Raw genomic sequence first — 23,406 nt, forward strand, 5'->3', positions numbered from 1 at the left:
GATTAATTCGGATGGGCAAGGAAGATGGAGATGGCAGATAGAAACAGTTGTGGAAGGGGGCACAATGAAAGAGAGAGGGGTGAGGGTGTTGTGGGAATGAAGTGTGCGTGTGCATGTCTCAACTTAGTTTCAGGCCTCACCTGCAAAGTGAATGTGGCTGAGGACAGATAGGCCGCTGTGTGAATGGGGTAGCAGATTGAAATGGCTGGCAACTGAAAGCTCCAGATGACCATGTGAATCTCTGGCTCACCTGCAAAAGTTGTTTGGGTGTCTGGATGGTGGTGAGGGAGGAGATGCAGGAACAGGTTTTGACCTCCTACATTTGCCGGGAAAAGTGCCTGAGAGGGAGGGAGGTGTGAACCATGAAATCGTTGAGAGGTCCTAATGCAAAGCAGAAAAGGGTAGGATCAGATTGTAGCTGGCAGCAATGTCGAAGAATGATGTGCAGAATGCGAATGCTGTTGGGGTGAAAGTTGAGAACTGATTTTGTCTTCTGTCTAATGGAAGGCAGGATAAAAGGAAAAAGTGTTGTGTGGAGGAGATGGTGCAGGGGGCAGGGATTTAGATTCTTAGACCACTGGGATCTGTTTTGGGGTAAGGGTGGATTGTACAAAAGGGACGGGTTGCATTCTGGCAGGCAGATTTGCCACTGCTACACAGGAGGTTTTAAACTAAATAGTGGGGGGGGGGGGGGGGGGGGGGATGCTTCAAATGGGATAGACAAGGATGGAATTAAAGGGAAAGAGAGTATAGGAATAATTGAGAAACACCCCAGAATTAACGGGACAGAAAGCTCACGAAGCAATAGGAGAGAATGGCCAAGTGTAATAGGAATCGATGTGGAAGCTGAGATGAGCAAAGGATTAAAAATACTATATATGAATGCGCGAAGTGAGCTTGAGGCTGTTAGAGATTGGTAGGTATGACATTGTGGGAATTACAGAGACGTGGCTGCAGAAGGATCAGGACTCGGAACTGAATATTCAGGGTTATACGTCCCATAGAAAGGACAGGCAGGTGGGCAGAGGAGGTGGGGTAGCTCTGTTGGTGAGGGATTGAACTCAATCCCTTGCGAGGGGTTACATTGGGACTGATAATGTAGAGTCACTGTGGATAGAGTTGAGGAATCTGCCTTCTTGTTCTTAGACAAAAAGACAGCTCGGAGACAGTAAGACTGGTGGGAGAACTGGGAAGGTGAGGGGATGGAGAGAGAGGAAATGTAAGGGCTACTTGAAGTTAGTGAAGTCAATGTTCATACCGCTGGAGTGTCGATAGTCTGTCTCCTGTGGTGGAGACGGTGAGATCTAGAAACAGTAGGGAGAGTTTGGGGATGGTCCTAGTGAATTTGAGTGCAGGATGGAAATTAGTCATGAAGTTGATGAAGTCAGTGAGTTCTGCACGGGTGCAGGAGGTCGCAGTCGTCAATGTAGTGGAGGTAGAGTTTGGGGATAGCGCGTGTACACCTGGTAAAGTGATTGTTCGACGTACCCTACAAAGAGGCAGGCATAGCTGGGGCCCATGCGAGTGCCCATTGCTACACCTTGGATCTGGAGGAAGTGGAAGGAGTCGAAGGAGAAGCTGTTAAGGGTAAGGACCATCTCTGTTAGGCAGAGGAGAGTGTTAGTAGACGGAAATTGGCTGGTTCTGCGGTTGTGGAAGAAACGGAGGGAAGACTTTAAGACCTTCCTGGTGGGGGATGGAGGTGTAGAGTGACTGGACATCCATAGTAAAGATGAGGTAGTGGGGGCCTGGAAAACAGAAGTCATTGAAGAGACGAAAGACATGTGAGGTGTCATGGACATAGTAGGAGGCAGGGTGCGAAGAGGTGTAGTCAAGGTTGCTATGGGAGTCAATAGGTTTACAGTAAATGTCAGTGAGGAAAGATTTGGGGAGTGGTGCCAGAATAGGTTTGGAACAAAGGCTGCTCCACGTGGCTCACCAAGTGGAACGTGTCACTCAGATCCATGTGAAAGCATGGGAGCCAATTTTTCCAAATCATCTTGTGTAGATTCAGTGAACAATCAGAAAATCTGTTATTCATTGATCACAAAATGTAGGCAAGAACAATGAGAAAATACTTGGCTCTGTTTTGAATAGTGTCAGAAAATCTTTTACATCTACCAGAACACAGTTGAGGCCACAGTTTAATATCTCATTCATTAGCCAGTGCTTCCAGCAGCACAGTGGTTTAATTGTGCTTCATTCAAGTGTCAACCTTGATTATAGACGCTCAGTTGGCTTTGAATCTACATCCTTCTGACTCGGACAGAACGTTATCATTGAGACACAAAACAAGATTCAGGATGGCAGGATTCCATATTATTTGTGAAGTTAAGCTTTCTTCCTTGTAAATATGAAGATGTGTTTTTACAAGATATAACTTGAGGATTCTGCTGTTATAATGACAAACATGAAAGAACTGCAGAAGAAATTCAGCATCAATGCAGTTCTATGGAGGTGCTGCACTGTTGTTTCTTTGAATGAATTGTCTCAGGTATATTTTCATCTTTATAAATGCAAGTTTTCTTAATCAACTATTCCAAACAGACTAAAACTTCAGAGATTAATCTCAGAACTAATGAACAGCTTAATGGTGTATATTTCCCCCATTACTCGCAAGATTTTACCCCAGCCCTTTGAATAAAGAGTTATTCCACAAAAGTTCTTTCATCGTTTTTAATATACCTTTACAAGCAAGAATTCTCGATAATTCTGCCATCTCCCTAAAACGCTATAGTTTACTTCTCTACGTGTATTATAGAATATTTTAATGCTTACTTAATTCATGTCATTTAAATTGTAAAAAGTAAATTTGATTTACCTTTGCTATTCTGAAATATTTGAAAAATATTTTACATATTTTAGAAAATATTTAACCAAATCTGCATAATCTTGTTACACCAAAATTGTTCACCCCTCAGTTCATTTGCTTCTGATTTTAGGCTCTAACTGTTCATTTAATGATGGGTTTAAAGAAATTGTTTCTGGAGATTAATTGGAGATAAGACCTAAGATTTCTGCTCAAAACACAACTTCAGGGCTTTTAAGGTTCAGAATGCTTTCCACCCAATCTAGCACAATAGATTGCAAATTGAATGCTGCAATCAAGCCATCAAATAAAAATCCTATCCAATTGAACCAAAACTTTCAGAGAGCAAAGTCATTGAATAAAAGAAGATTAAAGTTAAAAGTTAACAGCATTGTAAATAAAAGTTCATAGAAATTCCATCATTAAATTTACTTCATGGTATCTTCAGCCTCTTAATTTAGGTTCAAAAATTGTTCAATGTAATTTTGGTGGAGACACAAAAGACTGCAGATGCTGGAATCTTGGGCGTAGAAACAAACTGCTGGAGGAACAGAGTGCGTCAGAGAGCATCTATGGAGGGACATCAATCTGAAGAAGGGTCATAACTCAAAATGTCATCTGTCCACTTCCCTCCACAGATGCTGCCTGAACAGTGTTCATCCAGCAGTTTGTAATTTTCGTTTGATGTTTTCCAATTTGAATTCATTTCCTCTTCCAGCCTCAGTGACACTATTACATTGAAAATGTTGACTGGTTCTTTTTGTGTTAATTATGCCATTTTTCAAGATTTTGCTGTTTCATTCCCTATTTGTATGAGTTGCATTCATGAAATTTGTGAACGATAGTGAAACTTTGCGAGCCTTGACGATTACCGTCCAGTGGCCTTGACATCCACCATTATTTAATGTTTTGAGTCTGGTTATGGAATGCATTAAATCCAGTCAACCAAGCAGCCTTGACCCACTGCAATTCTCCTACCGTCATAACAGGTCCATGGATTACGCTATCTCCTTGCCCCTGCACACATCCATGGAACACCTGGATAAGAGAGACACTTACGTCAGATTCATAGACTACGGCTCTGTCTTTAACACGATTATCCCATCCAAGTTCATCACTAAACTCGTAGGACTCGGAGTCAGCACTCATCTCTGCACCTGGACCCTCGACTTCCTGACCAACAGATCCCAATCTGTGAGGCTAGGGGACAAATCATCCTTTACGATAATCCTCAACCCAGTGCTCCACAAGGATGCATTCTCAGCCTTCTTCTTTATTGCTTGTACACCCATGACTACGCAGCCATGTACAAATCTAATTCAATTTACAAATTCGCAGACGACACAACCATTGTGGGCCGGATATCAAATAATGATGAGACAGAGTACAGGAAGATTGGAACCTCGTGACCTGGTGTCGAGACAACAAACTATCTCTCAATGTCAGCAAAACAAAGGAGATAGTGATCGACTCCAGTAAGCAAAGTGGTACAAATAGTTTGGTTTGCATTGACAGCGCTGAAGTAGAGATGGTTGAAAGCTTCAAATTCCTAGGAGTGAACATCACCAATAACTTCTCCTGGACCACCCATATTGAAGCAATGGCCAAGAAAGCAGACCACTGACTCTAGAAGACTTAGGAAGTTTGGTATGTCCCCAACAGCTCTCACCAACTTCTACAGATGCATCGTAGAAAGCATTTTATCAGAATGCATCACAGCACGGTTTGGGAACAGCTCCATCTAAGACCACAAGAAATTGCAGGGAATTATAGACGTAGCTCAGGCCAACCTGCCCTTCCATTAATTCCATTTACACCTCACACTGCCTTGGCAAGGTCATCAGCATAATCAAGGATGGGTCACACCTTGGCCACTCCCTTTTCTCCCCTCTTCTAATGGGCAAATAATAGAAGTGTGAAAATGCATACCTCCAGATTCAGGGACAGTTTCTTCCCAGATGTTATCAGGCAACTGAACTATCCTACCAACAACTAGAGAGCAGTCCTGAACTACTATCTACCTCATTGGAGACCCTCAGACTATCTTTGATTGGACCTTACTGGCTTTATCTTGCACTAAACGTTATTCACGTTATTCCCTTTATCCTGTATCTGTACACTGTGGATGGCTCGATTGTAATCATGTATTGTCTTTCCGCTGACTGGTTAGCATGCAACAAAAGCTTTTCACTCTGCCTCAGTGCACATGTCAATAAACTAACTAAACTAAACTAAACTAAACAATAGAATGCGGCTTTTATATAAATTACTCTTAAGTTTTATTTGCTTCAATACAACATGATATATTTGGAACAATCTGGTTAGCCAAAATTGGCAGTAATCTCAGAGACTCTCAGACTCTCAAAGAAATTTATAATTAATGCAAGTTCTTCTGATGTGTACTCTTTGTAGTAATGTTGGAAATGCAATCAGTTTGCATGTGGAAAGATCCCTAAAACAATAACAACATGACAAAGTCTAACAAACAATGAAAGAACTTGATGTTCTGTCATGGGATTTTATTTTTACTTCCACATAAGTGGGCAGACTGACCCTCTGTTATATATCAATCCCAACTTGAACCTCTAGGTGTGAGTCCAGAATAAACAGTGTTATGTGTGCATCTTAAATGTTCCATAAACATTTGGCTAAGAAGACTGAAACACTTTTTAAAAAACTCAATTAAAATAAAATTTGAAATAAAGAAATAATTACTTTACTTGTCTAAAACAGTAATAATGGTTATTAAAAGTTATGGGTTAGTTTTAGGCATTTGCTTCATGAATTATCCACCCTATAACTTCATGCCCATTAAAATTGTTTACAATTAAACATGCAAGAATTTGTGAATTTGCACATAATTCCACGAGCAAGAGGTCAAATGGGTGATAATTTATTTCTCTGGTTTTCTTGGATTTTTGATTGTGAAAGCAATAGAAATAAACCAGTCAGAGCTTAGAAACAGTTTTCCATGGTGTAATGATGAATTGTTATGCTCTCTGATCCATCAAAAAAAATAAAGGCAGCAAACCAATCTTTCATTCTTGTACATAACAAAAATCATTGTTTTATGCTTTTTGATATTAAGCTTACACTCCTGATGTTCAAAATGTCACTCAGCTTTGTTTTCACTTTCATTTGGTCATTTTGGTGCTATTTAGTTGTACTGTTAAACACAAGAGAATTTGTTAGTCTGTGGTATTTTATACAGGAGTCAGTTGTACTTAAAACATGGTATACTTGCCAGGAACATTTATGAAATATTTTATGAAAGGTGATGCTGTCTTTATGACTTTAAAAAATGCAAGTTAAAACATTCAGGACAAATGATAATTTTTCTTCTTTATACACTATGTACAAAACACTTTTAAGACAGGAACGGACTTCAGCCATGTTATTGGGAAGTGGTATACAATTACTTTTAAGTCAGCAATAGTTTCCTTTCTAAGTATGGTAGTGTTCCGACTTGTCAAAGTTTGTAGCCACCCTGACATTTATGAGAAATAGAGGAAAAATCTTTTCAATTTTCTGTATAAAATGCCATTGCTCTACCTCATATCTTGGCTTTGAAAAATGACTGGCGGGAAATAAAATGTCAGTATGCCATATTTCTGAATAGCATCCAGTGATGGTGACTTCAAAATTAGACCACTGAACACAGCTTGGTTTATATTAGGCATAAGAGTAATGCTGGATTCAATAAGGTAATATGTCATCTGTAATTTATTCTAATTTAGGAGGTCTGGATACAACATCTTGCAGAAATTTTCAAGCACTTTAATTACATTTCTGTGGACAAGGGTGATTGCCAAATGTTCCACCAATGAAATAGAAAGCTTAAATTTGTTGTTTTGATTACAAGCAACTTGTTCAGTATTAGCAAAGGTTTAATATTCTTGAACTCTTTATAAGGTAAACCTCATTTAAATAACTCTTTCTTCTATTTTACCCTGAATTTGAGCAGCAAATTTAATATTGACAATAGTAAAGACATTTATTTTTGTGTTTTGTGATCCACAGATACAACAAGGCCAAAAAGAAGCCAGGAAACTGACGGAGTGGAATATCATTTTATTTCCAAGCACTTGTTTGAGACAGATGTACAAAATAACAAGTAAGTTGAAAAATGGCACACGCTGTTTCATGCCAGCACATCTGGAAATTTTCAGATGCAGTGATGAAAAGTATTGGAATATTTGAACAATAGGTTTCTTGGGAAAACAGGAAAATTGCTCAGTGAGTTAAATGTCACTGATTTGGGAGTATTTGCCCCATTAAAGACTCTGTATAAATAAAACTTGATGATATTATTTGTTCTCGCATTAATTCTTAAGTTTGACATAACTTTTTGTTCTATAAGTAGATATTTGAAAATAATTTAATGTATTCTGTGAATGTATAATGTTAATTTATTTCTGTGATCATATGATGTGCACAGTTTTTGAGTTTTCTTGTTGATTTTTTGTATTTATTCCATTGTTTTCTACAAGCTTATTACATATCAAGACAATGTAAGATGTTTGTATGTGTTATAACTCAGCTTTTTAAAAAGGAGCAGAATTTTAAGGATGGTCAAAAGTTGAATTTTTTTTCCAGGTTTATTGAATATGGGGAATACAGAGGGAACTTATATGGAACAAATATAGATTCTGTTCGATTTGTCTTGGCCAAAAATAAAGTCTGCTTGTTGGATGTACAATGTCAAGTAAGTAGACACATTGCTTCAAAGCACAAAAGATTAACTTTGGATTTTCAGTCTTCACAAGTTTATAAAGCTCAGGTATTTATTTATATGGCAATTTAAGTTCTTTGTTAAATGTATTGATTTCCTCTTGTTGCAATTTACTTGGTCTATTCTAATTTCTGGCTGTATAGGAAGGAGCAGCAAATATAAACACAGCATTTTGTTCTTTGTGGTTTTTTCACATGCATGCTAAGGGGAAGAAGGACTGGACTGCAAGGTTTCAACACTGAAAAAAGCTTTTTCTTCCATGTGTTGCGTTGGTCTCTCAAATATTTATTTGCACAGTTAACTACTTACATTCACAGAAATTATTCAACACAATTGCCCTTCAACTCTTAGCGCATGAAAACTTGCTAATCTTTCCAGAGACTGGGATATAATGTTTTTCCCTGCTAATCTGCTTTGTTGTCTGGTGCCGCCGATTTTTCAGCCAAGGTGGAATTTGCATGACTTTCTTCCAAGCCTCCTTAAGACTTTGTTTTGCTCATCGATTGGCGAATAAATCATGTAAAATTTATGACAGAGAAGGGAGTCATTCAGCCATCATGTCCAATGCATTCGTCAAACAACTACCCAACCTCATCCTACCTTTGAGCACAAGACCCATAGTCCTTCAGGTTACAGTCCTTCAAGTTCACATCCAGGAACTATGTAATGAACATATTGAATAGTCCAGAAACATACAATATCATACAATACAATATCTTTATTGTCATTGTACAAGTACAACGAGATTAAGAATGCTATAAAATAAATAGAACACGGCGAAAACAAAAACTAAAGGAGGGGGGAAAAAAAGGAAACAAGGTAAAGTGCAAAAAAGGTTCATGCAGGGTCAGTTGTGCCAGATGACCATGGGGGCAGAGACAGATTATGGATCAAATCACGGGGGGCTCTCAGCAGGTCCGATTCAGAGCAGCTATAGCTCTAGAAATAAAGCTGTTTGTTAGTCTGGAGGTGCGGGCGTAGAAGGCCTTGTAACGTCTGCCAGATGGAAGTAGTTCAAACAAACGGTGGCATGGGTGTGGAGTCCTTATAGATGCTGGTGGCTTTCCTGAGGCAGCATCAGCTGTAGATGTCCTCCAGGGCTGGTAGCTGTATCCCAATGATCCTCTGTGCTCTGCAGACGACCCACTGAAGAGCTCTCCTATCCGCTGCCGTGCAGCTGAGATACCACACATAGATGCCGTATGTCAGTATGCTCTCTGTGGTGCAGCAGTAGAAGGTCATCAGTAACTATTGGGGCAGACTGGCCTTTTTCAGTGTTCTCCACATTTTCTTCACATTTTCTCCACATAGATCATCTCTAATTCTGGAAGTTTGTGTGGAAGGTTATGGAAGTCAATTACAATTGTACTAGTTCATGGGACAATACAACCAAGGGATGACTAACAGAAATTGAACTCAGAATGAAGAATAATATGCATTAACTGTTTCGGAAGTTGAAATATTATTAATTGAAAGGGCTCTAAATGTTGTGTTATCTTGAGCATTAAAAGAGTTTAATTTTTTTTAAGCATATTTTTGTAACTTTCCTAGTGAATGTGTTCATACTATTCTTCAAAAACAATTACTTATTAGAATATTTGCTTTTCTTGCTACCATGAGGAAAAATCCACTCATGTACATTGCAATCCAGGCAAATTGGTCAAACCAATGGAAATGCCCATGAAATTCTAACCCTGAGAGTGAAGTCTCAAATTACTTTCTGAAATGATTTTTATTGATTTAAATTTTTATTTGCTGAATTTGAACCACCCCAAGGAATTATTCTGGATTGTTAAAGTCTTCAAATTACACACATCTTTGTGAATGCATAGACAGGTACATTTTAAAAGTTTTAAAATATTTTTTAAATGATACTTTTAAACAGTAGTTCGCTAGTTTTTTATGTCATTTTCAGTTATTTTTAAATTGTGTTAATCACAGGTTAATCATAGAGGACTAGTTCCCCTATTAACAAGGCTTATTTTTACTGAGATAACATTTGCAGCTGTACTAGTAAAACTGCACTGCATTATCGCTCTTGCATAGTCTGTAATGGATCTGGCAAAAGCAGTTACCTACTATTGCACTGCCTGATTGTTCTGGTTTATGTAAGATATTAGCCTTGAATTTCCACCAAGGTGCTTGCCCCTCATGCTCTCCCCACTGTGCCCCTCACCTACATTTAACTGGCACTTGTTTCGTGTTGCTTAGTTCTCTAAACTAAACGACAAAATCCTGCATGATGTAAGCCTTAGCTTTGGAATTTCACAACTGCTGGTCAGTATGACTGCACAACCGTATTTGTTTGCCATTCATAATTTGTCACTGCTGCCACAGTTCCAGCAACCCCAGTTTAATCCTGACCTCTGGTGCTCTCTTTGCTGTTTACAGGTCCTTCTCATGAAGGCAGTGGAGGCCAATTCTCTGGATGCTTTCAAGAGAGAGCTAGATAGAGCTCTTAATGATAGCAGAGTCAGGGGGTATGGGGAGAAGGCAGGAATGGGGTACTGATTGTGGATGATCAGCCATGGTCACATTGAATGGCGGTGCTGGCTCGAAGGGCTGAATGGCCTACTCCTGCACCCATTGTCTATCGTCTATTGTTTATTGTCTATTGACCACTGGGTGCCCAGTCTCTTCCCAAACCCCAAAGACGTATTGGCATGGGTAGGTGGCAGGAAAATCAGGGGAAGTTGGAGCATATGTGAGAAAATAGGTTGTAGCAAAATAAAGTGTTGCAATGGGACTGTAGGAATAGTCTGAGTGCCAGCAAAGACCTGATGGGCCAAATGGCCATCTAAATTAGGAGAAGATATGAAAATAATTAAATAAATACTTGCTGTTCTCCTTTGCACTTCATACTTGCTGTTCTCCTTTGCAGCCATTCCTCTCCATTTGGTTAGTGCAGTAAAGCATGCACATTTTGCAGTGTATGTGCTAGCCTATACATGGAAATATGGCTTCACCATGGGACTTCTGTGAACACCACACCAGAGTGCAATCAATAACATGCCGGTGATCAGCTATGTCTTCATTCAGAAGCGCCAACAATCATGCACACAATTCTGCTCTTTCTGCCTGTAATCCCACATGTAAAATTTAGCAGAAATTATCCCTAGCCTGAATGACGCAAATTCAAATTATTTTGGGTGAAGGTTTCTGATTGCAAAAATGTTCCTTTTTGTATGGTTGTTGTAATAGTAAGAAGAAATGTGGATTTTAAATTCTTGGATTGGAAAATATAAATGTGGAAAATATTAACAGAGTTTGAAATTAGACTGATACTTTTGGAGCACTGGAGAATCTGTCTTCACTGCATTCCATACAATGCCGCTAATGCAGCAGTATAATGGTATGGGTGCTGCTACTTTGTTTATTTAGGAATTAAACAGATTAGGCCCATATATAACTTGTCATCCGTGTGCACTATAAATGTTTTGACTGTTATGGCTCAGTGGGTGGTAAAGAACCAGGACTGTTGAAAATGTCCCAAGTTCTCCAAACAGTGTTTTGGACATGTTTTTTTACATACAATCCAGGGATTATATCACATTGGAGATTTATTAGAAAGGTTCAGAGCTGACGTTTTAATGACCACGTTATTACTCGTATGGACTTGAGCAATTTGGCTAATTATTTTGTGAAGAAATTACTTTTGAACACACAAAATACATGTGATTCATCAACCAGAGCTTGATTCATTCATGTTTGGATGATTCTGCAATATCCATGTGCTCTCCAGGTAGCATCCCGTTTTTGATAAATTGTGTGATTGCTTCTCAAAAATTTTCATTGGAATATATCCAGGCCTATGTAATATTGTACATGGCTCACTGTTGTGCTCTGCATGAAGTCTGCTTGGTTAATTTGGTTTGTTCCACACTCAGGTGTCTGAACTTACTGCATGTTAATAGTGATAAATGCAAAACATGTTTCTTGCCACCTCATTTTCCTCATTTGAGACAAGGAAATATCAATATTTTTGGACAATGATCAACAAAATGAACAAAGTGAGCAAGCTTACCAATTTCATTGAAGATATATTGTTCCCATTTCCTTGGTCTAGAATGTACTCTCATTTGGTCTAGACACTATCTGATCTCAAAGCCATTTCACAGGGCAGGTAACATCTGTATTGGCAACTTCCAGACTTTTCCAATAAAGTATTTTCTAATTGCCATTACTACACAGGGAGTCGGAGTGAACTTACGCAAATCGCAACAGAACAGATCTTCCAGTCGTTTTTTTTCCAGTTTAATTAGTTGTTTATTAAAGTAGTTGTACAAACAAGGAGATGAACATACCAGGCTATACTTATTTTGCATACAAGTCGTAGCTGGCTGCTGTGTCCCTGGTCTGGTCTCAGGTCTTTCCAGTCAATGGGCTGTCCAGGTCTAGTAAGAACTGTATACTCTCCTTCCCTGTATCTAGCAACTCCCAATCCCTTATACCCATATATATACACCACCCTGTGCATCTAACGACCGCCCCCAAGTATCCAAAATAATACGGCAAGATATATCTCGACAAAATAATATAATATGCCAACAGTAACTAGCCTAAACATAAATGGCTCCGACACACCGGCCCTTAATTGTTCTACGTATATAACGAAACAATTACTAATAAACATTAAAAGGAGCTATAAAAACTTTGTACATAATCAAAAATGTATCTAATCTATTTTAGTGATCCTTTATTCTTTAGGGTCATCAGTCTCAGCTTCTTGGAGCAGACATATCTTCGTTGTGATACATCAGTCGCATCCCTTACAAAAGAGATCCTGTTTGCTACAAATGTTTGAAAGCGTTTGGTTTCGTTGTTAATGTACTTAAGCACTGTGTGCTATCGGTCCAGATAATGGAGTTGTCCAGTTGAAGCTGTAATTCTTTTCGCAGCATTGTGTCGACTCTGCAGCTGTAAGCTCCATTCTGGGAATCGTCATTTGTTTTAATGGTGCCACTCTGCATTTTCCTATTATGAATGCAACATGCATGTCTTTGCTATCGTTTTCCAGTCTTAGATATGAAACAGTACCGTAGCCACTTTCGCTGGCGTATGAAAAGTGGTGCAGCGGTGCACATCTAATTTGACCAAAGCTTGTAGGCTTCATGCACCGGTCCACTCTAAATTCCACAATCTTGTTGAGATCTGCGAGCCATCCTGTCCATCGCTGAGAGAAGGTTTGGGGTATGTTTTTATCCCAACCAAGTTTTTTCTTGCAGAGCTCCTGCATAATCAGCTTGGCTGGAAGAGTAAATGGTGCTAGAAATCCTAAAGGGTCGTATATAGAGCCGACCACGGACAAGATGCCACGTCTCGTGTACGGTTGCTCCTGTGCAGCAATTCTGATCTTGAACACATCTGTTTCAACGCACCAGCGCAATCCCAGTGCTCTTTCCATTGCAAGATGGTCTTTGTCCAAGTCCAACTGCTTGATCTCTTTGGTTCTGTTTTCTTGTGGAATGGATGCCAATACAGCACGGCTGTTACTGATCCATTTTGACAGCATGTATCCTCCCACTTGGCAGATCGCAGTCAGGTCTCTTACCATTTGAACTGCTTCTTGTTCCGAAGGCAAGGATTTTACACAATCATCTATGTAGAAGTTGTTCTTGACTGTGTTTGTCACCTCTGCTGGAAAGTGAGCTTTGTTGTACTCTGCGGTTTTCCTTAATGGGAAGTTTGCACAATTTGGTGACGACATGGCTCCAAAAAGATGTACCTTCATCCGGTATTCAACAAGATTTTGCTGCACATCCCCATCGGGCCACCACAGAAATTGCAGATAGTCCATATATGCTTTTCTGATACCTTGACCTGATGAAACATTGCTTTGATGTCAGTCATCAAAACAACTGGTTCCTATCTGAATGATGAGAACTCCAATAAGTGAGTTGGTAAGGTCTGGACCCTGCAGCAGTTGGCAGTTAAGTGATGTTCTTTTGAAGACTGCACCACAGTCAAAGACCACTCTTAAAGTTCCTTTCTTTGAGTGATACACCCCGTGGTGAGGGATGTACCAGAGTTCTCCATCACTTCGATTCAGCTGGTCCACTGGTACCCTTTCAGCATAACCATTGTCAATTACTTCTGTGAGGAAAGATGTATATTCATTGTGAAATTTCTCATTCTTGCCAAACTTGCATTTCAGGCTCTGGATGCGCTGCTCAGCAATGCAACGGTTATTTAGCATGCTGGCTTTTTAGTGTTTAAAAAGTAAGTCTAGACAATAGTGTCCATCTGTCATCCTTGCTGAGCGATTCACAATATCCAAGATTTTACATCTTCTCTGGACATTTCCTCTGTTTCCTTGCTGCTTCTTTCACTGAAGTCGTGATTGTGTTGTTTGACCAGTAGCTCCTCTAGGTTTGCAATGGATATTCGATTGATAGCAGCAGCAGGGCAGCCATCTACATCCCTGCTGTCATGGTCTCTTCTCAGGGGACCATAGATGACCCACCCCAGTAGGGTTCTCACAGCGTATGGTCCATCCCCTTGGCTGTTGACCAGCTCCCAAGGTTCCAATACCTTTGAAGCATTTGTCCCGATGAGTAGGTCAATGCCAGAGACTATTTCTGGAATCTTGACATCCTTCAAGTAAGGCCACTGTTTCAGCTCTTCTTGTCTGGGAATGTTTAGCTGAGAAACAGGCATGGTATTATATGTGACCACATCAGATGGTTGAATAAAATCGTCTTTGTCCAGATTAGATATTTCCAAACCTGAGATATAACAACTGATCACAGGCTTCACTTGGTTCATGGTACGTAAGAGAATTTTGGTCTTTTGTCCTGTAATGTTCAGCCTTCTCATCAAGCTTTCTGTGCAAAAGGTAGATGAACTTCCAAGATCCAAAAATGGGTATGTTTGCAACACTGTGCTCCCCTTGAGGCTCTTCACGTACTGGTACAATGGAGAAGATGCAGCTTTCATCTCTGGCCCCAATATGTCCACACATTTGAGTTGAGAGAACAGCATTACTCGCAATTGGTTTTTCATTCTGTTCTGTATGTTCTGGTTTATTTTCTTTGTCCTTTTGTTCAATGTGAAGTATTTCAGGATGATTTTGGTTGCACACATTACAAGCCAAACGACTCTTGCAGTCTTTGCTCATGTGACCTATTTTCAAACATCCAAAACAGACTCCCTTCTCCTTTAAGGTCTATCTTTTCTTTGGGCCCCTTCTTCTTAATCTATGGACACCCCCCCAATATGTGACCACTTTTATTACAGAACAAACAAGAACCTTATGGCTTGGTGGGAGATACATCTCTTTTCATTCCATTTGTTGTCAGATTTTCTTGCACCTGTGCTTCTACAGGTGTTGCAGTTGTTGCAAAACTGTTTCCTCTTAGTTGCTGCCTTTCTTTTGTCTTAGCAAAAGTAGAGCTTTTGACAGTTGCAACTGGCTTAGCATCCTGGATGTTTCCAAAAAGTGGATCTGATAGTATCTTCACTTGTTTCTCTATGAAGTCTACCAGGTCAGAAAATCTAGCTCGATGTCCAAGCTCCCCCTGTAGCTCACATGCCTTATCCCTCCACTTGTCTCTGAGCTTGTAAGGCAGTTTTAGAAGAATAGTCTTCATATTGGAAGCGACATTCATTTCCTCCATATAGGTGAGATGTTCCATTCCATTGCAACAACCTCTAAGGACCAGGTAGAACGATTGCAACGCTTTCACATCTTCTGATCTGATCACTGACCAGGCAAATGCCTTGACCATATATGCAGTGACAATCTTATGTTCATTACCAAAATGCTCTTTAAGCAGATTTTTTTGCTCTTTGATAGCCCTGGGCTGGAGATAAGTGTTGGAGTTTTTTTGGATGTCCTCATGTGTATTGCTCTAGAAAATGTAAGCGGTCACTTATCATTAATCTTTCTTTCCACTTCTCTCTCAAATGCCATGATGAAAACTTCATACTGCAAAGGATCGCCATCATAAACAGGAATGTCTCTTGGTGGTAGAGTAGAAGAATGATTTTGTTGAGCCAGAAGAACAGTGATATAATTTTCTTCTGAATTAAGTTACAGATATCAACTTGGTTTCCATCATTCGGTACAGGGGGGGGGGGTTGTGCGAACATCCCCCTCTCCCCCCCCCCCTTTTGCTCATGAGTCTTTACGTTTTGCCTTTGAAGAGAGTGTTGAGTTAGATGGGTCCTATGTGAGCTCTAGCAGATGATCCCTGAGTTTGTTTTAGTCTGTTACTGGGAGGAAGATTCAGTTCCCATCAACACATTCTGTCTTTGTTGCACTTGATCAGGCAAGTATTCAGCTGCATGTGGATCTAATTTAGCTGATGTTTCCTTTTGAGCAGTTCTTTTTCTCAAATAAGAGTTCATCCCATCAGATACTCTAGAGCTGCTTCTTGATCTCATGGCATTGGTTGCTGCCAGTTGAGCATCTAGTTCCCGTTGTTCTTTTTTTCTTCTCAGCTGTTCTTTTTGTCTCTTCTGTTCTTCCTCTATTTCCAATTGTTGTCTCTTCTGTTCTTCCTCCAATTGTTCTTCTTGTGCCTCAATCTCATGCTTGCCTTTCAGGGCGGCAACCCGTTCCATGAGAGCAGCCTTATCTGACTGAGCTTTCATGCGAGCAGAGAACGTTGAAGATGCACATGATGAAGAACTAAATTTGTGGCTCAATTTAGGTTTTAAGACATTTAAAACACTGTCATCAGGTCTAATGTCATCTGAGTTTACAACACTCTGTTGTGTGGCACTCCCCGCATTAGAGTGTATAGTTTGCTGACCAACCTTAGATAACCACACCTTTACATCTTGTATAAACCCAATAAAAGCTTCCATTGTTTGTTGAACCCACTGATATTGCTTTTCAAGGACATCTTCAGGCAGTGGTAACTTCACCAATGCCTCGTAATTTTCTTTGACCATCACAGCTTGATTAATTGAATCAGGTTAGATTGTACCATTTTCATTTGATTCCATGAGCTCTTTCAGCATTTTCATTAACTTGATAGCTCGTTTACATCTTGTTTTTTCTCTTCTGGTGCTTTTCAATGAGCGATTCCAAGCCCTTGGCGGTGTTTTTAATAACCCCTTTTTCCTTTTCAGAATCCCTTTTGATATCGCCATCTTGTGACTGAGCATCAGATCTAACCAGACATACTTGTACATTATCCCTTTAAGACGCGTAGACGTAAAAGTTGTAGCAGCACAAATATTCAAAACAACTGATATCGTGCGATTCTCAAGGTCACTTCTTTCTTCTCAATTGTCCATTACAGTAGCCATTTTCCAATACAGTTTATCACATATAGCTTCTCCAATAAAGCTTAATGCTGTACGTACTCACTTTCCCTTCTCGTTAGCTTTCGAAGTTTCCAATCTCCATTAGTCAGATTAGCGCAGGTGGCGACCTTGTCCAGTCTGTGGGATTCGGCGTCAGGCTTGTGAAATAAAACAATCCTTGTTCCGTCCAGTTGATTCACAAGCTCCAGTCTCACTCATAGAGCTAATTCTTACTTAAGATGGATTGGCAACTTCCAGATTTTTCCAATAAAGTATTTTCTAATTGCCATTACTACACAGGGAGTCAGAGTGATCTTACGCAAACCCCAACAGAACAGATCTTCCAGTCATTTTTTCCAGTTTAATTAGTTGTTTATTGAAGTAGTTGTACAAACAAGGAGATAAACATACCAGGCTATACTTATTTTGCATACAAGTCGTAGCTGGCTGCACTGGCCCTGGTCGGGTCGTAGGTCTCAGGTCTTTCCGGTCGATGGTCTGTCCAGGTCCGGTAAGAACTGTATACTCTCCCTCCCTGTATCTAGCTACTCCCAGTCCATTATGCCCATATATATACACCACCCTGTGCATCTAACGACCGCCCCCAAGTGCCTAAAATAATACGGCAAGATATATCTAGACAAAATAATATGCCAACAGTAACTAGCCTAAACATAAATGGCTCCTGCAACATCTATAAGATGAACATGTTTGCTGAATAAATCTTTTAGTACAAAATGGTTTTGCCAATGGTGGATAAACGGATCTATTCATTAAAATATTACTTACCATAAAGAAATTCTTAAAAAGCTTCACAATAGGTGCCTGAAATTATCAATTCTACCTCAAAATTAGGAAGATGAGGCACTTGGGTTTCAGGCAGGATCTGTGGAGGGAATGGGCAGACAACGTTTTGGCTTGGGACCTTCTTCAGACTGATTCAGAAGGGTCCCAACCCAAAATATCATCTATCTATTCCCTCCACAGATGCTGCTTGACTTCATATGCTTCAGACCTCAGTTTACAGAAGGGTCCCGACCCGAAATGTCACCCATTTCTTCTCTCCATAGATGTTGCCTGTCCTGCTGAGTTACCCCAGCATTTTGTGTCTCTGCTGCTTGACTTGCTGAGTTTCTCCACCATTTTGATATTTTTCTTCCGGCACTCAGGTTTCCAATTTCATCTGGTCCATTTCTGTGCAGTAAAAGACCCGACTATTGATGTTACACTTTGTGCTGCAAAAATGAAGTACATAAAGACCGCTACCCTTGTTTCTCAGAATTCTGCATCGTCTGAGTGGTTCACTCACGTCAGAGCGAAAACCGCTTTAGAAAGCAGTAAAATCCGCAGACATCTCTCACTTGGCAAAACCCAGACATCGCTGTCAAATATAGGTTTGTGACTTCAGGAGCTGGCATGAATAAGGATGGAAAGTTTCAGAGAATCATACCATGAAAACAGTGGAGTCTTGTAGTCTCAATAAATTAATGTAATGGAAATAACGGATTTGATCAAATATCTGAATCTATTCCTAACTCCTCAGATGGTGGGGATAAAAGGGAATGGTTGGAGATTTCAGATTGCTAATTTCCCATCTATAACACAATTGAACAAACATTTATTCAAATTTCCCCAAACTGCACTGACTACAGCAGATTAATGCCTTCATCTGCAAGGTGGAAGGAATGACGCGCGATAGAAGTACCATTACACATCATTTGGCAACTGCCCAGATCTGGAATATTGTTTTGACTGAGCAGGTTGACCAGATAAGCATTACCATTGTCGCAGACTCAGCCAGATGTGTCGCAGGTCTGCCTTTTGGAATGTTGCTTAGCTGCTCTTGGAGGAAGTTGATAAATTTATGTGTGAAGTCTGACACTGTATTCTCTTTCCTTGACGCCAGATGTTTTGGTAGGAATTAGGGCATGCTTCCAAAGTGTGGGAGACAGTTACTTCACAAAAAAAAGTTCTGAGTGGTGGTTGGCAGGTGCTAAGCTCCTGAAAACTTGGGATTCATTTTCTTGAACAATGCTTGACCTGAGGACACTGGCACATTGTTATCATCAGTCAGTGCCTGCTTCCTAGAATAGCATCCCTAAACATACATCTGCGATTGCAATTACCAGCATTGCAACCCTCTAGTGTAAACTGTCTACTGCAGTGCTGTGCAAAGTAAACTATCTTCCACTGATGTCAGTAGCAACTAGATACTAAAGTACGGTTTATTAGTTGTGTTGCATACTAAATATTTAAATACATATTAAATTATTAAATAATAGTTCAGGAAGACATTTTTGACAACACAACAACATGGGGAAGAAAAAGGTTGTGGAGAGGAAGGCTGGATTGGTGGTTACATGTGTGCTATTACCATGAAATAACCTTGATTGCTGCCAGATTATCATAAATGTCAAATGTGCTCACAAATATCCTTCAGCAAAGGGAAATTCCCACTTCATCCTGGCCTGACTTTAGTTCCAATAGTATGTAGTTGACTTTAAAAATGCCCTCATTTTAGTGAAACAAGGTTCATATGATAAATGAAACCTTGCCAACATCACACACATTATCAGAACAACTATATAAAAATGTGTCTGAAAACACTGTGGTTTTCATGAACTAGTGTGATGACTGTCATACTAGTTGTAAAATGTATTTATTGCAAGCATATTTGAGGTAAATTTAACTTTTCAATATGCTTTTGCAACCAGATATGCTGAGAAGTAAAACAACGTTACACTACTTAAATGTTTCAGACAATAAAACATCTGAGGACATTGGAATTTAAACCATATGTGATATTCATCAAGCCACCATCGTTTGAACGCCTCAGAGAAACCAGGAAGAATGCGAAAATCATTTCAAGCAAAGATGACAAAGACCCTGCCAAACCATTCACGGTATGTTTGAAGTTTTTATATCCAGTGAAATCTTTTATAACCAAAGTTGATTCATCTGAATAAAGTTTTCATTTGTGTTTATTTCAGTAAATATGAATTTACGTGACATTTCCTCACATTTGCCAACAATGATTCTGCAGTTGTCTTTCATGATCAAGAGTAGATGTGTGTATCTCCTATTAGCTTATCCCTACAGTGTATCTGCACTCGGTGTCTACAATTACTCGTACTACATCAATGAAATATTTTAAGCTTTCGATGTTGTCTTTAATATGTGTTCAGTTGGATTAGTGACGAGTTTCATGTCTAGAGGCACAACTCCCATTAGACTTTTAACTGCAAAGAGACGTCTGCCTGTGTTGTATTAGGACATAATTTCCAGAAGTAAATGTGTACCTTCTACTCACTTGTGTATCAGTTTTCCAGTGCTTCAGGGTATCTTGGACAATAGAAGAAAGTGAAATTCTCACAGAACATAAAACTACTTGAAACAAATGCGGAGAATGGCAATCTGACTTGTTTTAATTTACCAGTGCAACAGATGTAGGTCCAAAAGATCTTGGAAAATAAAGATAAATTTGCAACACATGACATTTAATGCACACAACATCTAGCATGTACAGGGGTGGAAGGGAGAAAGGATTTGTCTAAATTCTCCATAAATAGCTCATTGCTTTAGTATTTAGTTACCAGCCTGTAGTTTCTCCTAAAAATGAAAATCAAAAAATTGCAGACGGTGAAATTCTGAAATAACAACACAATGTTAGAAACATTCAGTGGGTCAGGCAGCATCTGTGGAAAGAGAAATAATTAAAATTTCAGGTCTGGTTTGAGTTTCAAGTTTTTAGATGATTGGAATCTTTCTCAGGAAGGAGTGACAGGTAAAAGAGGACAGGTTGCCTCTGAAATGGAAGGAGTGCAATATCCTTGCGGGCAAGTTTGCTGGAACCACTTGGGAGGGTTAAATTGGTGCGGCAGGGGGTGAGATCCAAGATGACGGCATCACGTAGAGGCTGACGTGTAAGCAGGAAATAGACGGGCAAGTGGGAAGAGCTAACGGAGACTAGAAGGGAAGCATAAGCGAGTCGGTAGGATTTTTTGCATTAACGTAAAGGTAAGACAGATGACCCTTCGCATAGATCAGCACATGGCATCATGATATTGTTGCAATCAGAAACATGACAGGAACGTGCAAAAGAGGAGGGAATGTTGCACTGATCAGGGGGAATGAATGAATGAATGAATATATAACAGTGAAATTCTTTGCTCTCATACCCAAGGTATACAATAGTTGCTACCTAAAGGGTGCTGACAAAGTTACAAAGTATCCGACAAAGTTACAAAGTATTCTGGCGTACTGAGAGAGGATATCCTAGAGAGATTAGCCAATGAGGTTACATGGGTACAATTCAGGAATAAGTAAGGAACAGTCACTTACGAATTAATAATAGTCAATGGGAATTCGAAGAAGATAAGCAGGCAGATCGCAACAGGCGATACAAGCAATAGGGTTGTAGCAGTAGATGATTTTTACTTTCCTAATAGATACAACCCACTCATGTATTGACATAGGTTGCTTGATTGCAAGGGGCTTAGATGGAAAATGATTTATAAAACCCATTCAAGGGGGTTTTCTGAAGTGGTATCAAGAGACCCCCAACTAGGAATGGGGCTGTAGTTGATTGTATCTTCAAAAATGAGCTGGGAAGTGATTGAAGTGGCTTTCCTAAATCCCATTGGAAACAGTGACCATAGTTCTGAAAGCTTAAAAATAATCATGGAAAAAGCTCATTTTGGTCTTCAAGTTGGAGTCCTACATTGGGGGAAGGCTGATTTCAAAGTGTAAGACGGGACCTAGGAGTGATGTATTCGAAGCACCTGCTGGGGGTGAGGGGTTGATGTTTTGGGGAGGGGTGGGGGGTGGCGATAGTGACAAATCTGATAAGTAGAAGATACTTAAAAAATGAAATAGTAAGAGTTCAGCCTCAGCATGTCCACAATTGGGGCCACATTGGTTGAGCCAGATGACCCTCAGCCTGGCAAGGTAAACTGCCTCCCCTGATTCAGTTGTGTGTCCAGGAATGGGCTGGGAGGTCAGACATGCCAGCTTCACTCCAGTGCATTTTCTACTTGCACACTGTACCGCACAAGTTCAAATGGTGCTGGGAGACACTGCTGCTAGCCAGCATTTCTCTGGACATCAGCACATTCAATCCCTTTACTTTTTCATAGTAAATCACTTATCCAAACACTGTCTTTCCAGAAAAGTGAATCTGTTCTAAATGTTCTTCATGTATTTTTTTTGTAAAATCTTATTTTAATACGTCAAGAATTGTTGTTTGAAGGTCTTAACGTACTATCTTTAATCCTCGAGTGAAATGAATAGAATTAAAATGTAAGGGAGGAACTGCAGTTGCTGGTTTAAATTGAAGATAGACACAAAATGCTGAAGTAACTCAGCGGGACAGGCAGCATCTCTGGAGAGAAGGAATGGGTGACGTTTTAGTCTGAAGAAGAGTCTCGACCCAAAACGTTACCCATTCCTTCTCTCCAGATATGCTGCCTGTCCCACTGTGTTACTCCAGCAATTTGTGTCTATTTTCAGATTAAAATGTAATATTTGCTTGTTTCAATGCTCCATGTCCATGTCTTAAACTGGCACGTATCCTGTGATTTTTCTCATTGAAAATCCACAGTTACTTTTTCTAATAGAGGTAATTATATTATGTGAGGCCAACATCAACTGGATAAGTCAATTGTAATGCTGTTGTAGCAATTTCGCAAGTATTTTAGGGACTGAACACAGTCTGTTCTTTATTCAGAAAACAACTCTCAATTAATCATCATCTCTCCTTTAATTCCTGATCTAATGTAATGGCCCCTGCTGAAATGTTTATATAATACTTTGACATCAGATGATAATGGAAGGTGTTCAACGAGAGTCACTTAAAAGAATCCCTTCATCACATAAATCCCAATTTTTTAATGGCTGACCAACACCTTCAAGTTTTGTGAAAAATGCACCTCAGCTACAGGTACCCATAGAACTACAGCTCAGCATTTCAACATAGGTTGGAGTGTGCTGACTTTAGAACTTAATCCTCACATTTTGCCCCACAGGCATCACTCGGTTCATATGTTAGCTAAACATAATTGAGGAGTAAATATTTAATCATTTATTCATAGGTCTAGTTGGCATTTAAGGTGAAGTCTTATTAATGTATATTTCATGTTCTGCAGTCTTGTTCTTCAATATTTGACGGCTGTCTTTGGCAAAATAGAATTCTTGTGGGATTAGAATTAATAACACTGCTACTCTGTTAAGGGAAATAGACCCTGTAATTTCCAACTGTACATAACTTACCAGAAGTAGAAACTCTAAAATATCTTTCCACGGTATCTCTCTGCACATGTGTTGCTCCATTAATTTGTTCCTTTATTTTTTAAAAGTACTGACCGCCTAAAGAAATAAAGTATCAGTAACCAATGTTTAAATTACATCTACAAACATGCAGAAAACCCACACACAGGCAAGGTTTATGGCAGCCGTTTTCTAGAGACACAGGAAATCACCAGAAATAATCTTTCTAGAACATTTGGATATTATCCATTTTGTACAAACCTTTCAGTGTTGCAACACATTTCTGGCTTCCAAAAGCCTTGACCAGTTATGCAAACAGTGGAGAAAATATGTGAAAATATGCTCT

At 39.6% G+C, this 23,406-nt stretch overlaps 1 protein-coding gene across 2 annotated transcripts in view; it reads left to right on the forward strand.

The window, feature by feature from the left end:
• mpp7a (MAGUK p55 scaffold protein 7a) overlaps positions 1–23,406 on the forward strand; it is a 368,390-nt gene that overhangs the window by 339,412 nt on the left and 5,572 nt on the right. For both annotated transcript variants that reach the window (XM_078415914.1, XM_078415920.1), the window contains 3 exons: positions 6,830–6,923; positions 7,406–7,514; positions 19,556–19,699. In XM_078415914.1, coding sequence (XP_078272040.1) covers positions 6,830–6,923; positions 7,406–7,514; positions 19,556–19,699 — 347 coding nt within the window. The remainder of the gene's footprint in view (positions 1–6,829; positions 6,924–7,405; positions 7,515–19,555; positions 19,700–23,406) is intronic.

Source organism: Rhinoraja longicauda, chromosome 2 (assembly GCF_053455715.1).
Source record: "Rhinoraja longicauda isolate Sanriku21f chromosome 2, sRhiLon1.1, whole genome shotgun sequence".
In the NCBI taxonomy this organism is placed as follows: domain Eukaryota; kingdom Metazoa; phylum Chordata; class Chondrichthyes; order Rajiformes; family Arhynchobatidae; genus Rhinoraja; species Rhinoraja longicauda.